At 31.7% G+C, this 15,600-nt stretch overlaps 1 protein-coding gene across 3 annotated transcripts; it reads left to right on the top strand.

Annotated features, from left to right (window-relative positions):
- Positions 1–873: 873 nt before the first annotated feature.
- On the top strand, positions 874–5,236 carry LOC108223979 (uncharacterized). 3 transcript variants are annotated; one of them, XM_017398477.2, is made up of 12 exons: positions 874–1,400; positions 1,486–1,569; positions 2,111–2,215; positions 2,300–2,416; positions 2,656–2,911; positions 3,016–3,173; positions 3,258–3,613; positions 3,701–3,800; positions 3,888–3,947; positions 4,125–4,208; positions 4,302–4,418; positions 4,603–5,236. In XM_017398477.2, exons 2-12 carry the CDS (start codon positions 1,513–1,515, stop codon positions 4,906–4,908), a joined length of 1,716 nt encoding a protein of 571 aa, XP_017253966.1. In that variant the 5' UTR covers positions 874–1,400; positions 1,486–1,512; the 3' UTR covers positions 4,909–5,236. The 3 variants fall into 3 exon arrangements, with proteins under 3 accessions (XP_017253966.1, XP_017253968.1, XP_017253965.1); XM_017398479.2 differs by having other exon boundaries at positions 1,259–1,400; positions 2,115–2,215; XM_017398476.2 differs by lacking the exons at positions 874–1,400; positions 1,486–1,569 and adding an exon at positions 1,661–1,807.
- Positions 5,237–15,600: the final 10,364 nt, after the last annotated feature.

Below are 15,600 nucleotides of genomic sequence, written 5' to 3' on the forward strand. Positions count from 1 at the left end.
ATTTTAAAATAAAATTAAAAACTATATTTATAAGAATTTTAAACTATATGTCTGAGTCTTATGTCTCAAACATCATGTCACGTATCCATAAAATTTATTGTGCTAAACAGATGTTTGGTTTCATACTGAAAAAACCATTTTTTTTATTTTGAAAGTCAAAGGCTAAATTTGAAAAACAAATACGGGTTTCAACCCTATTTCTAGAAATATTAATCAAATTTACAAATTAAAAATATGAGAATATTATTTATTTTTGAAAATGATGCCCCATTCCAAATTAGATATTCCTTGCTAAATATATTAGCGCGTACAAGCGAGTATATAATTTATAATTTAGAATTTAATATCATTTATTTTATTAGTGGTTTATTATTGTTAGATGCTCATAATGATAATACTATTTTTTAGAAATTTAGCTTCTACAATAACTAGTATTAATAATTCATTTTTTGTTATCTATTTGTAGATTTTTTCTTCATATTTATACGTGTTACTATGTTTTGTGATTTTTAAATCATATTTTTTATTTACAACGAAAATATTTTTTATTTGTCTTAGAGATCATACGATGTTTCGTGTTTATGTTAAAGTAAAACGTTGAAAAAGAGTTAATTCGTGTTTATGTTAAAGTAAAACACTGAAAAAGAGTTAATTCGTGTTTATGTTAAAGTAAAACACTGAAAAAGAGTTAATTAGTGTTTGTTTTCGAATATAACACGAGTAAGAAGAGACATGTTTACGTATTTTTCTTATTTGACTTAAACACAAATTGGTTTTGGAAAAGTTATATGAGTTGTGTTTATGTTCGTGTAGAATATGAGTATTTTTATCTGACTAAAATATAAATTCGTTTAGATACTTCTTGCTTATCTGATTGAACTAGAAATCATCTCAATACTTGGCACAGATCTGGGTTTAATAAATTGCGTGTACTAAAGATGAAATCTACAAGCAGCAAAGGCCCGCATGAATCGAGTTTGTGATTCCGCACATCTGCACACAACTTAGCACACACATCCACTTTAGTTCTGCTAAAGTCGGGGGTGGTGGGGATGCTGGTGGAGCTCATATACTAACTCACATACTCCTCCTCATATTCATTTACTTGTTCACTACATTCGAGGCTCCCTTGCTTTCATTTTAAGCTCCTGCTCCACCTCTGTTTTTCTGTCTCTCTCCCTCTCCCCCAATCTCTCTCCCTAGTCTCTCTCTCTCCCCAATCTCTCTCCCTAATCTCTCTCTCTCTCCCTCTCTCTCCCTCTCTCTCTCTCCTAGACATACATATATCTTTATCTCTCTTGTTCTCTCTCTCTCTCTCTCCCGCTTTCTTCATCATACACATACATAAAATCCACTAAAATGAGGACCCTGTTCTTCTTACTCCATCCAACTCAACCAAGGTCTCATCTCTCCCCCACCCTTCATTGCCTGCATATCTATCTTTATTCCCACTACACATTTTAATCTTCTACTCTGTTCTTGCAGCTAAACAAACCATAACTACCTCACCAAATGAACACCAACATGAAGACTAGTCTGCACAAAGCTTCTCCATTGAAACGTGAAAAAGTAAGATAGCTAATCATACACACACACTTCCTTAATTTTTAACCACCTTTACAACCTTATCAACGTGTTAAATAACCACCCTCTCTTCTTCTACACTTTTCTTTAATTATTATTCTCACGACCTCAACTTGTTTACATAATTGCATTTACACTACATGCTCATTATTTTGTTTATGTTATGCCTGCAACTTTTTTGGGAAAATTTGAGAAGCTAAAGATTTTCAGAAGCATTGACAAAGTAGGAATCTTTGATGAAATTTTGTGTGCCCTTATTGATAATCATTCTAATATTCGATTTTTCGATTTTAAGCTGATCAATTTCGAAACTTTTATTTGTCTTGTTCCTTGTGAATTATAATTTTCTATGCCTTGTAAAGTTGGTTAGTGTATCACATTCTTATCCAAGAAAGGGTATCAAACTAATTTTATTCTTTTGGTATGTCTGTCTATAAATATGTAAATGATCTGTTTCTTTCCTAGCTAGATTCAATAACTTTATTCATTGTGTTTATTTGTGTAATCTGCTTTTATATGTTTGAAGGAAGCCACTGATATGCAGAAGAGCAAGATAATGGATGCTGAGAAGGCAAGTACTAGTAATAGAAGAAGCGTAATTCGACAGAGGAAAATGGCTCTGCAACAAGATGTAAAGTTGTTATCTTTTTATCTTTAATTGATTTTTGATTGTCTGCTCAATTGTGTTTATTGTGAGAATTTTGCCTGATTTTAGGTGGATAAGCTGAAGAAAAGGCTTAGACATGAAGAGAGTGTTCATCGAGCTTTAGAGAGGGCTTTTAGTAGGCCTCTGGGAGCACTTCCTCGCCTTCCTCCTTTTCTGCCTCAGCCTGTTAGTTCTGTTTCCTGTCTTGTAAATTTTTTAATACATTATTGTTTGCATGGGGAAATTAATGTCCAAAATGATCGGTATGCTGGAAGGGGAGTAATTGGATGAATTAACTGAGAAGCAATGTCGAATTTGGTGATAAAGTCTAGGACTTAATTTAGTTTTTTTTTCTGCAATATGTGCTGTTTTTGGTGTGAAGTCATTGTGCCAATTTGATAATCATCTAAATTTGATATTCTTAGACGCTGGAGCTTCTAGCTGAAGTGGCTGTTTTGGAAGAGGAAGTTGTTCGGCTGGAAGAACAGGTTGTGCAATTTAGGCAAGGACTGTATCAGGAAGCTATATATACCTCATCTTCCAAAAGGAACATGGAAAATTCTGGTGATTTATATGACCCGCGCCATGTTCAAGACCGCAGACATAAGCGGTCCAACTCCTCTCTTCAAAATGAACCATGTGCATCGACATCCACACCAATGAACATGCCCTCACTCCCCGGTAATGTGCTAAAATTGTCAGCAATCCCTTATCTACTCGTACTTTTATGTGACACTTATCTAAATAAAGCGTGAATTGTTTTTATTGTTGATTCTACCTAAAAGAGAATGGGCAAGGGAAAGAGAATATATCATGCACAACTTCCTTCAAGGACAAGCAGCCGTTAACAAGATTAAGAGACCAAACAAGTCGGGTTCCAGTCAAGAAAGGTCCAATTGATAATAGGTTAGAAGTGAAGCATTTAGATCCTCCCAAACTACAGGTGCAAAATGATCTAATTCGATTTTTCCTAGTCACAGATTTATTTTTTCATGATTTTGATTGTGACTTTCGTTTTGATTTCCAGCAAGGCAAAGTAATTAACAATGTTTCTACATACGGAGAGATCCCTGCAATACAGAATGATAGGTCATCAGGAGATCAGAATCCGAACAAGATATCTGAGAGTATTCTAAAATGCTTGATGAATATTTTTGTAAGAATGAGCTCAGTCAAGAATAGGGGTACAACAGAGACCTTGCCATCTTTATCAGCACTAAATTCGCAGAACTACGAAAAATCAGAGTTTAAGGATCCTTATGACATCTGTTTTGAATTTGGGGATAGAGATATTGGCGCATACGCAAATTTTTTTGCATTTGATACTGCCTCGATCAATTCTAGCAGAACAGCAATTTCGGTGTTTCTAGTTCGCAGGCTAAAGTAAGTTACTGCCGCGATAAAAGATTTATCCTCCTTTCCAATTTTGGCTGCTAGATGTTATGCTAATTTACTTCTTCATTCTTTCAGACTTTTACTAGGAAAGTTATCTGCAGTTGATCTTAAGGGTTTGACTCATCAAGAGAAGCTTGCCTTTTGGATTAACACTTACAATTCATGCATGATGAATGTATGAAGAGTTCACCTGAAGTAAATATATGTGAATATCATATATGTGATGATCCATTTACTAATTCTGAAATGCTTTTTGGTTTAGGCATTTCTAGAACATGGGATACCGGCAAGCCCTGAGATGGTTGTTGCACTGATGCAAAAGGTAAAACAACCATATGCTGTAATAGCTCAGTTAAATTGTTGCATTTACCCTTATGGTTCAAATGTTTAGGGACCGTCTTACAACACAGCTCTGAAGGATTAAGGGTCATAGTTCAATCATAATGTACTTAGCATACATGAGACCATTAATTGACAATATATGTTTCTTCTGCTGCAGGCAACAATAAATGTTGGGGGACACTTGCTAAATGCAATAACCATTGAACATTTCATACTCAGACTACCTTATCACTCGAAATATGTGAGTTCATTTTCAGAAACCAAACCTCTGTCTTCATTAGGCGTCGAAAATTATATTATCTGACCACATGCTATATTAATGAATTGCGGACAGACTTTTGCAAAGGGTTCCAAAAATGATGAGATGACAGCACGAAGTACCTACGGATTGGAGTTATCTGAACCATTAGTAACATTTGCACTATCCTGTGGAAGTTGGTCCTCCCCTGCTGTAAGTTATTAATGCACAAAAACATAGGGGCTTTCAATTTGTGTACTTACAAGAGGTTGGATACATAAACATTTATAAACAGTCAGTACTAATAATTCTAAATAATTTGTCAGTATTCAGGGGTTACCGATTACATCCTCAGTAACTGAAAAAATTCATTTCAATTTAATTTTTTTAATTGAAGGTGCGAGTTTATACTGCGCTTGAGGTTGAAAACGAATTGGATGTGGCAAAAAGGGAGTATTTGCAGGCTTCAATTGGCATTTGTACGACAAACAATATATTTGCAATCCCAAAACTGTTGGACTGGTATTTGCTAGATTTTGCAAAGGATCTCGAGTCATTGCTAGATTGGATATGCCTTCAGCTACCGAGTGAACTTGGAAAAGAAGCGCTTCAGTGCCTTGAGAGAGCAAAACCTGACTCACTATCGAAGTCTGTCCAGGTTGTTCCGTATGATTTCAGTTTCAGGTATCTTTTGCACACATAAGGTTTACACCATATAGTCTCTTGTCTGCATAGTTTCAGTCAAATCCGTACACGAATATGATATATAATCACCAAGGTAAATATATACTCATTACTCCTTACCAGTAGTCAGAATGTAAGGGAGCAAGATTTCTTTGTAATTCTTAGCAGTTGTAATTAGTATTCTTTGTATTTGCTCTTATGGTAGGATAATACATGAAATAGAAAATATGTAATGATCCCTTCACTCCGACTCAGCGAGTAGAGATCAACTACTTTGAAAATTACTGAGAGCAATACTAGAACAATGTTGCCTCATAATCAATCTACCTGTCTTGCATTCCTTTCTCTGCGAAAGTAGCATTTATTTTACCAGATGTGTTCCTTTATTATCATGCTTTACTACTATCGAAAGCCAATCTGTTATATCGGGCTCTCTTAAAGATCTGGAGAGGGGTGATGTTTACCTAACCTAGGAGATATGAGTAGAAAGATATCCATATCAGTATTATTCAGGATATTTCTTTTCTTCCCTGTATTGATAGCCAACTAGAATGAATAATTAATGGGAATTGATCACAAATGTGCTATTAATGAATTATAGGTGTAAACAATGACATTCCATAATTCTGGGTATGTAGTTGAGGATGTTCAGCCTAGTAATGATCTTAACATCTCGAAAAAGAAAGGGTTGCTATAGTCTTTTAATTAGTTAGTCTCTCCATATCAGTACCATTACTCGTATTACTAATACCGTAGTCTAGTGGATATCTCTCTTCTCCCGATAACATAAAATTGAGAGTTCGAGGCTCAACAGACACATGTTTGTGCGAGTATCAGGGTAAGGGTTCGACGTCTGCCATCAGTAGCTGGCTTTGAGCTGTTACATGTGAGATAAAATGCTTTCTCTATTGACTTGGTTAAAATTGGCAAGGATATAATGACATGAAGATACCATCAAATACTGAACTGTAAAGAGGAGTAGGTAATGTGTTGAAGTGATGAATTGTGAGATTCTTGAGATAATGCTGTCACCAAAGATACCTTAGTGTTCTCATTAGGAATCCTAAGATCTCTGCATTTGGAACATTAGCATCATCTTTGACTAATAATCATTTGCTTTCTAATCACCTCCCATATAATATTACACTTAATTAAGCTATGATTACTTGATTAGTGTGGAAGCAAGCTTACTGACAAAAATGAGAATAATATATCTAAGTTAGGGAATAATTGTTTACTGCCCGGTTATAGTCCAATTGTTAATACTATATCGTATAATAACTTGTCCCCACCGACCTTAATAATATATGCATATATATTATGCATTTTTGATAAAAAAAAATTTGTTTTGCTTTCATGGTTGTGGAGCTGGACTTTCGAGTGAAAATATAAGTTCGAATTCAACTTGTGACAATAAAATTGTTTTGTCAAGAGGTTTTTTCACCCCGCTAGGCTAAAATCATAGTTTCGTCCCGGACGAGGATAACTAAAAACAATGTAGTTACAACAACAAGAGACATATAATATTTTTAATAAGAAATAAAAAAGTTGGTCCTGTCCTGAGAATAGATTATGAAGAAACAACAGCTATGGAGCCCAGAACATGTGATAGAGGTGGTTGGTATTTGGAGCCAGCCATGCAGCTTGCCAACCAGAATCTAAGCTTGTCTCATGCTCAAGCAAATACAAGGAGATTAAATATTATAAATATATAAAGTAGAACCAGAATGGTCCCATAATCTGTGCACTTGATTATTTAGTTGTTACAAATTCACGAAAAGAACAAAGTGTCTTTTCTTGAAATGGAGGACCCCTAGCCCTTTAGTGCATACTGCTAAGCCCATATGGAAGAAAGCTTGTGCATTTCCTTAAAGGTGCTCAATCATGAATTTGCATAACTTACTAGCTGTTTCTGTTTTTTCTCGAGTAGGATCATGCCAAAAACTTGTCACAAGCTTACCCTTAGGTTAAACGAGTACTTAGTTCAAAATTCTTGTGTACTCGGACTACCGGGAAGAAATTTGAGGAAGGTTTTCATCCTGATTTTTAGTTAAAATTCCATGGGAAAAAATAGATAAGAGAAAATGGTCTAAATCCAATAATTTGGAGTTAGAAATGTCTTAAATATCACATCCGAAAACTACGATCATGTACACCACATGAAAACTCTATATCATGTAGCTTGAGGGTTTATAACAATAAAACACTATACTATAGCTAATGTTGGGATTTCAAGGGTGTAGCCTTACAGGTGTTTTATTATAGATTTGTTAAAGAAATGATAAATAATATACGATATAGGGGGCGTTTGTTTACTCCTTTTAAGCCAGTTTCTCGGTTATAAGTTAGAAGCACTTATTTCATATTGTTTGTGTAATAAGTCAAAAAGCACTTATAGAAAACTAGGAATGCTACTTTTGTTTCAGGGTTTCTACTTCTTTCCCAAACACTTTAATCACTTATAAGTCTTAACTTGCTTCTAAAATCTACTCCACTTTTTTATTTTAAGCAAAAAGCACTTATTTTAAACTCACTCAAACGGCCTCATAGTATTTTTATTTTTTAATTAAAATTATATAATATTTCAGACATTATTTTTTTAGAAACTTTGATAAAAGAATCTAGAATTAGCTATAGATCTTGGAGAGTTGTTTCTTGAACCGGAATTTTTTTTTTTTTGGGCCACCGATCAGAGTTGTGAAATGGTGCTTGTCCTTTTTTGATAATTGTAACTTTGTTTAAATGTGTAAATTTAAGTAACAATCGTGGTCCTCAGTGACTGGTGGACCTTGAGTCTGAACTGGATGAAGAAAGTGCCACACTGTCATGTTCAGATCCTTGCCCCTTTGGATTCTTCTTACGAGTTATATATAACTTGGTCAAAGATATCAATAAATTTAATTTTATGTGTTTTTTCTCATGTTTGTTGGATTTGATTTTGGATGTAACGAAAGATACAAAATAACAAATCCAGCCCAACGTCTTGGCCTACTTTGGACACTAGGCCCAACTGGATTGGGCCAGTCCTCTTTGCTATCAGACCTCGGCCTGTAAGATGTTTAATAAGATCGCTCTGGAAAAAGGTGGGAACCAAAACGAAAAATCTTAATTCCAAAGAGTAAAGTGCACCGTGTGTAATACTACTTTACTTAACACACCATTTGCAATACTATAGTTCAAAATCAAGCATTTGGAATATCAAACTTTGTACTTGATTACACTTTGTTGTATTTTGTTAATTTGGATTAACTCCGTTAGTAATTTAAGGAGTAAAGTGCATTTTGTGTACTCGCATTTTACTCAAAAACTTCATTTGCAATACTCTAGTTGAAAATTTATAGTAAAATGCGAGTACACAAAATGCACTTTAAGTAAAGTACGAGTACACAAAGTGCACTTTACTCTCTAGATTATTAACGGAGTTAACCAAAATTAATGGAATGCAACAAAATGTAATGAAATACAAAAATTGATATTGCAAATGCTCGATTTTGAATTACAGTATTACAAGTGGTGTCTTGAGTAAAATGCGAGTACCATAAATGCACTTTACTCAATTCCAAAACAGCTCTTAAAAGTAGCATAGGAAGTGTTTTTGATTTTAAATTGAAAAAAAATATTTTTTTTAAGATAAAAAATAAGAATCTGATTTATTAGTGAAAATATATGTATTAATAAGAGGCAAGTTTTAAAGATATATGTTTAGACAAACAATAAGAATCGGGTTTATTGTTAAAAAGATATTAGTATGAGCTAGTTTTAAGAAATTTTGATGATTTCCTCAAAAAAAAAAAGAAATTTTGATGATTTTATATGATAAAAATTAATATCATCATTCGATTAATTTTATTTATATTATTATATTTTTTATATTTTTAATAATTTATAAATTATTATAAAATAAAATCATTTTAAAGAATAATTAATCTAATCACTATCTGTTATATAAAATTTCGCCACAGGGGCTCCTAGTTTCAAATACCATGTTCTTTTTAATCAACCAAATACCGTATCGTTGGTTTCTGGATATAGATCGCACGGGGAGATCAAGTGACGTATGGCGATAATATAAAGGTGGTATTTAGGAGTCCGGATCCTCTATCCCCTCTTTGTGTCTCCCTACGTGTCCCCTCTTTTTTATTGGTCAGTTCTTTTACTTATCACGTGATCTATAATTCTATGATTCTTAATTATTTTCTCAGTTCTTTTACTTATCACGTGATCTATAATTCTATGATTCTTAATTATTTTCTCACGGAGCTTATTATATAAACTTTTTCAAATCTATAGAAATATATCTCAATTATTTAAATATCTTTTTCATATAGTACATAATCAACTAAAAATATTTTTTACATGATATAAATATAATATTATATAGTAACTTTATTTTTATGTTTTCTACATGAAATAATTAATTAAAATTTTGAAAATTTTAATATTACTAAATTTAAAAGCAAAAATATACTTTATTTACATTATCTTTTCCATATAGTACATAATCAACTAAAAATATTTTTTACATGATATAAATATAATACTATGCAGTAATTTTATGTTAAGTTTTTTCTATATTAAATAATTAATTAAAATTTTGTAAACTTTAATATTATTAAATTTGAAAGCAGAAAACTTTCTTTATGACTTAAATTATATTAAAAAATTGAGATGTTATTTATATAATATTTAATCTAATAAAATTAAATTGGTATATGAAGGAAATTCACTGGTACATTTTTTTTTGATAAACCAAACTATACATCATGGAGTTAATATTTAATGCAACAAAAAAAGATGATTGAGAATATATAAAATTGAAGTCTACATTGAGAAGAAATAAATTAAGCCTGCAGTTACAAAAGATTTTATCTCAGAGTTCACAGAAAATAACTCAATTGAATACTTGTAATTTATTTGTATTCTGCAATAACAAGAGAGATCACGTGAGAAGTAAAAGAACTAACCAATAAAAAGGAGGGGACACATAGGGAGACACAAAGAGGGGACAGAGGATCCCGACTCGGTATTTTGTGGGACCGAGGAGCGCAAGCTTATTTTGTTTTCGAAAATTTATTCTATGGAAATGTAAAAATTACTAATTTTTGATCTTTTATTATTATATTAATATTAAATTTGTTACAAATTTATAATAATTTATTATTATATAATATTTTATAACCAAAAATTTATACATACTCCCTCTGTCCCTCTCATTTTTTTACTGAACCTATTTTGGAATGTCCCTCTCATTTCTTTACGTTACTATAAATAGTAAGTTTATCTCATTATTACACCCACTATCTTCCCATACTACTATCTCATACAGTATTTAACAATAAAAACTACTATTACACCCACTACTTTCCTCCATTATCTTAAATCTATTATTAAATATTAATAAGTCCCACCACTTTACCTACTTTTCATCTAATTTTGCTCATTTTTTATACATTGTCTTGGTCTCTGTGTCCCTCTCTAATGTAAAGAGAATTGAGGGGAACGGAGAGAGAATCAGGAAATTATTCAAATACATAAGAACTTCTCGTTTACAAGTGACCTCTAAATTAAATTACGGTTTTTTTATGGTGTGCCCATGGGCACACAATAAGCACTAACTCTTATGAGTTTGGTGCATTTTTATTGGTCACCTAATCATAAATAAAGATGACCCCCCTGCATTTACATCAAATCCACCAATCAAAAACCATCAATTTTAGTGGGCACACACTAGACAAACCCATTAAATTAAACCAAGCGGAGCCAAAAGTTACGACGTCAGCAGTTAAGTATGGCCTGCAACGTGACAGATTGAGATATTTATCTTCTGCTCGTTTTAGTTTGTTTAGAGGACGAACGTCATGAACCTATACCGCCATCTAGAAGATTGATTTATTTAGTAATAATAATTTTGGACCACGTGTATAGAGTAACAGTTTTATATTTTAAAACAATTTTAGAAACCTAGATTGTAAATAAAATTTCATTCTAGAAAGCACTGTTTTGAATAGAATTTATTTTATTAACAAAATCGGACATCCGATTAGTTTATTAATAATAAAACTGGATTTCAGATTTTTCCGATCATCAAAAATTAACTCAGGTTTCGTTTCCGGTTTAATCGGAATCCGAAATTCGATATTCATTCTAACCGGATCAAATAACCGGATTATCCGGATTCAAATTAGTTACATATAATTAAATTTAATTTATAAACTATTCTTCAACTTAATTTATAAATAATAATCCGGTTTCGAATACAAATCTAAATTTATATGCATATATGGGGAAAAATTCTGATTGGATATCCTATACGAATTTTAAGATAAAATATATAAATTTTCTGAATTTTTTAAATTGAATATTGAAAATTCGGATCTCTATATTAAATGCTTCCGACAAACTTGAAAAAACAGTTTGAAGGAGGGATGTTAAAACTACTCCCTCCGTTTCAAATTACATGTCCACTTTCAAAAAATTACATAGTTTAAAAAAAGTGGATTTTGTGAAAAAAAAGATGTGTTAAGTCATTAATTGAACCTAATATGTGGTGTATAGTTGATCTTGGAAATATAAATTTGAAATATGTGAAGGAGAGTTGATTTTGGAAATATAAATTTACATTGAAAGTTGAAGTGGACAAGTATTTTGAAACAATTTTTTTTTTCTAAAGTGGACATGTATTTTGAAACGGAGAGAGTATTTTTTCCGATTCTTCTCTTCTTTCCGTATTTGGTCACGGATTGTTGCTCGGAGTTTAAATAGAAAATTTCCCGCATGTTCAAATATAAATATTTATAATGAAGACCTAGCTTATGAATTATAAGCAAAGATATGTTCTAAAATAAATTTAATTTTAGAAGTTGAAGTTCACTTTTTTTTTTTTTAAACAGAAGTTGAAGTTTCACTTATTTATATAGTTGTTAAAATTTAAGTGCATAAAACCAAAGTGATATCAAATTTTCATTTATAAATAACAAATAATCTCATTATTAAATCAAACAATCCAATAGTTTAGATCTTCTCCAAAAGTTCATCCGATTGTAAAAACAATCAAACACCATTACTCAGAGAAGGAATATACAAAATAGAAAGAATATATCAGAAAGAATTTTGACATATCAGAGCATCTCCAACCATACAAACCTCTTAGCTAAAAAGTGAGTTGGCATTCTAAATATAAAAAATTTAATCAATTTATTTAAAAATTCATACTCCAATCACGTGAGCCTGTTGTTTATAATTTTAGCCAACCTCATATGGATGACTATATTTGTCGAACATCTACAGGTCTGTAAGAAATCTGTAGGATGATTGCACATCATTTATTACCATATTAAACTGATATATTCCATTTTAACAAACTAAAATATTAATAATATTTTATTTTTAAATTATAACCAACCAATATAGTAAATACCATTGAAGTACAATGTCTTACCGGTTCAGCAAATTTTACATAATGTCTTACCAGTTCAATTTAGCTAACAATTATAACCAAGGCCGTTAGAGATGCTCTTACTCCCCCAGAATCATTACACTTGAAGAGAGTGACCGCTTTGTCTTGCAGGCTTTTGTTGTGCCCAAAAATGACAAAATTAATACGATTTTTCTATGGTTTGCCCATGAGCACACATTAAGCACCAAAATTTATGAAATTGGAGGGTTTCTATTGGCTTACCATCTTTAATAATGGTGGACCCTCTGCAGTTACAACAACCACACCAATCAAAACCCTCCATTTTTATTAATATTAGTGCTTAGCATGTGCCCATGGGCACACGCTAACCAAACCGAAATTAATATTGGTCCTCAATGAATTCATATGTTAGGAACATGTAATGATGAAACCGTAATTACAACTCCGTTTTCATTTTGAAAGGTCGACACCAGCAGCTTGTGTGGCTAGCTTTTAACCTGAGTTTAAAGTTGTCTTCATTTTCTAAAAATTAGTCATAAAATGATAAGATACCATTTCTAATTAATTTATTTCGTTTTAACATATTAATATGATTAAAATTAATTTCTTCAATTTTATTATTATTCCTATATTTTTGAAATTTACTTTTAGGAAGAGATTAAAAATTACATTAAAAATATTAATATACATATAAAATAATAATATTTTTAGGGTCTATCTAGTGGTACTCTGGTCACATGATAAGCACTAAAATCAATGAATTTGTATGCTTTTGATGATGTGGTTGTCGTAAATGCGAGGTCCATCATTAATCCAATCAAAACAGATGAATTTATCAAATTTTATCCTTGATTTGTGCCATGAACACGTCATAGAAAAACCGATATTTTTATTACGACACTAACCACAACTAAGTTTTTATCTTGTCACACTCAATTTACAACTTGATCGAGACCATGGAGCCGCAGTGAATTGTTGTTTGCTATATTATACACATGACAATTAATCATGAACCGTGGTTTTCCATAAAAATATCTTTGTGACTAATAAATTTAGACAAACATATAACAAGTTGACTAAGACGGGACAGACGTGACATTATTTGGTTTTGTGAAAGATATAACTATTACAAGATAATTAAATAAACTCCAAAGAGCATATAATGCATGCATCTAGTGTCTTTTGTTCCAAATAAATTGGTCTCCAAAGTCGCAAAACAACATTAGAAATGACTAATGGATGGGCGGCTTTAAATCTGCAAAATCGATTACTTGTAATTTAGATTTTACCCTTTGTCTGGAAATACCAATGTGCTTATAAATCTAATATACTGAAGTCGCCCCTTCTAGATAAACATATCACAATTAATATAAGTTGATATGCATACAATTTTTCTGGGGAAAAAAAATACAATTTAAGGGTTTTCTTGTATAATAATTTATATTATATATACTATATAATTTGGCGTTGTGAAGGTTAAAAGTCAGAAATCAGCTACTCGGTAATTCAAAATTTGTTGGAGATTTTTTTAATAAATCACGAACTTTTAATCTAACGAGTGTAATCGGTATATATTGATAAAATACTTTTCAGATATTAATAAGGTTTTTTTAATAAATTGCATATGTTAGAGCTATTTTAATGTAATTAGGTGGCTCTGTTTAGTTTTGTTAAATTATTGATAAAATTAATATATATTTTTTAACAAATAAAATTAATAATTCGGTGTCAATATTATGAGATATAATCTAAGAAAGAAATATTTTTATTGATCAAATTTTTTTTTGTAAAATGTGATTTTTTTTCTTAAAAAAATAATTAATTGAGATATGGAGCAAGATTAGGGGTAGCAGTTTCGGGTAACGGGTCGTGTTCGTGTCAGTAATCGGGTCGATTTCGAGTCGATTTCGGGTCAAGTTAAAATAACTTAAAATTGAATAAAACTGAAAATTAAAGTTATTAGAAACGAAATTTTAAGGTCATGTCGGGTCCATTTCGTGTCAAACGGGTGATTTTCGGATGACTTTCGGGTTTGTCTCAGTAAATCGGGTTGCGAGTTCGAGTCGGGTTCAGGTCGGGTTCGGGTCATGTGTGATATTGCCTGCCCTAAGCAAGATCAAAGACAAAGAGGGTCTTAGAACCGAAACTCAGGGCTTAACTTTGATCCCGGATTATCACGAACGAACCTCGATCAGAATGGGAACACCTCAATATCTTGATCTAACAACTTTTATTTCAAAGATTATGATTATTGGATCTTCTATCATAGACTTATTACTTATAACTAAGGTCCTTTTAGTTGAAATATACACATCTGCCCGGGTAAATTGTCGCACATGAAAAGTGCACAGCAGCAGCCACTTTATTGAATTTAAGCTCCCTCTCTGCTCTCGCTTTTGCTTTTAAAAAAAATTAACTAATTTTTGACCAACCTCCCTGGGAAAATGGCTATTTTTCTCGTTAATTAACAAAGAAGCTCAATTTATAATGAACTAAAATTTATTTAATAAAAATAAAATTTTGGTATATAGTTTTGGTTTGATCCAGAAGCAAAGTATGGAAAAAGCATGAACCACGCGTAATAATCTAAGGTATAATACAAGATAAAAGCATGAATGTTAATAGAGAGCTGACAAAGCTTATTACGCATGCAACATCTTTAATAACTGATCAAAATTTTACTCATGTTTGTGATTTGTCATCACCTTTAGACCTGAACTTGTTTACGCTGTTTCCAATTTTAAGATGAAAAATGTCTGATTGTGTGATAAGTCAGAAGTCAGCTTAAATTCAGAAAAAAACTAGAAGCCGACTTAAAGTCAGAAATTAGTTTGAGATATTTTTTTCAGTGACTTAGTGTTTTTTAACCTTTTTTTATAAAAATTATCTATAAGTTATAAGTTACTTATAAAACACTTTTTTTTATTATTATATTTTTAATAAACCATAAGCCATTATTAAGTCAAAATTATCCAAACAAATATTTTAAACTCCCAACTTATCAAATAAATTACGTTATGTCATAAGTCATTATCTTAGTCAAACGGGCTCATAACTACCTCTGTCCAATTCTAACCGAAGTAAATTTATAAACATATGTTTGTAACCTTTGTTACCTCCAAACAATGAGCCACAACTACATGTTCAGAAAAGTAATAAAAGGCGGCTAATTCAACTCTTTCCACAGTCAATAACTTTGGCTCTCTTCTGTTGCTTCTGTCCATTCATTCCTATATTATACCTTGTCTTAGTTCCCCAACTTTTCGTCGTGTCTTTGCTCTGGTTTTTTTCATT

This window comes from Daucus carota, chromosome 5, assembly GCF_001625215.2.
Source record: "Daucus carota subsp. sativus chromosome 5, DH1 v3.0, whole genome shotgun sequence".
NCBI classification, from domain to species: domain Eukaryota; kingdom Viridiplantae; phylum Streptophyta; class Magnoliopsida; order Apiales; family Apiaceae; genus Daucus; species Daucus carota.

What these genes read in the sequence shown, in the direction of transcription:
- LOC108223979 (XM_017398476.2), top strand. Translation starts at nt 1,748, where the DNA reads ATGCCTGCAACTTTTTTGGGAAAATTTGAGAAGCTAAAGATTTTCAGA. An exon ending in CTCCTTTTCTGCCTCAGCCT is followed by an intron (nt 2,417 to 2,655) that starts GTTAGTTCTGTT and finishes TGATATTCTTAG; the next exon opens with ACGCTGGAGCTTCTAGCTGA. An exon ending in TACCTTATCACTCGAAATAT is followed by an intron (nt 4,209 to 4,301) that starts GTGAGTTCATTT and finishes AATTGCGGACAG; the next exon opens with ACTTTTGCAAAGGGTTCCAA.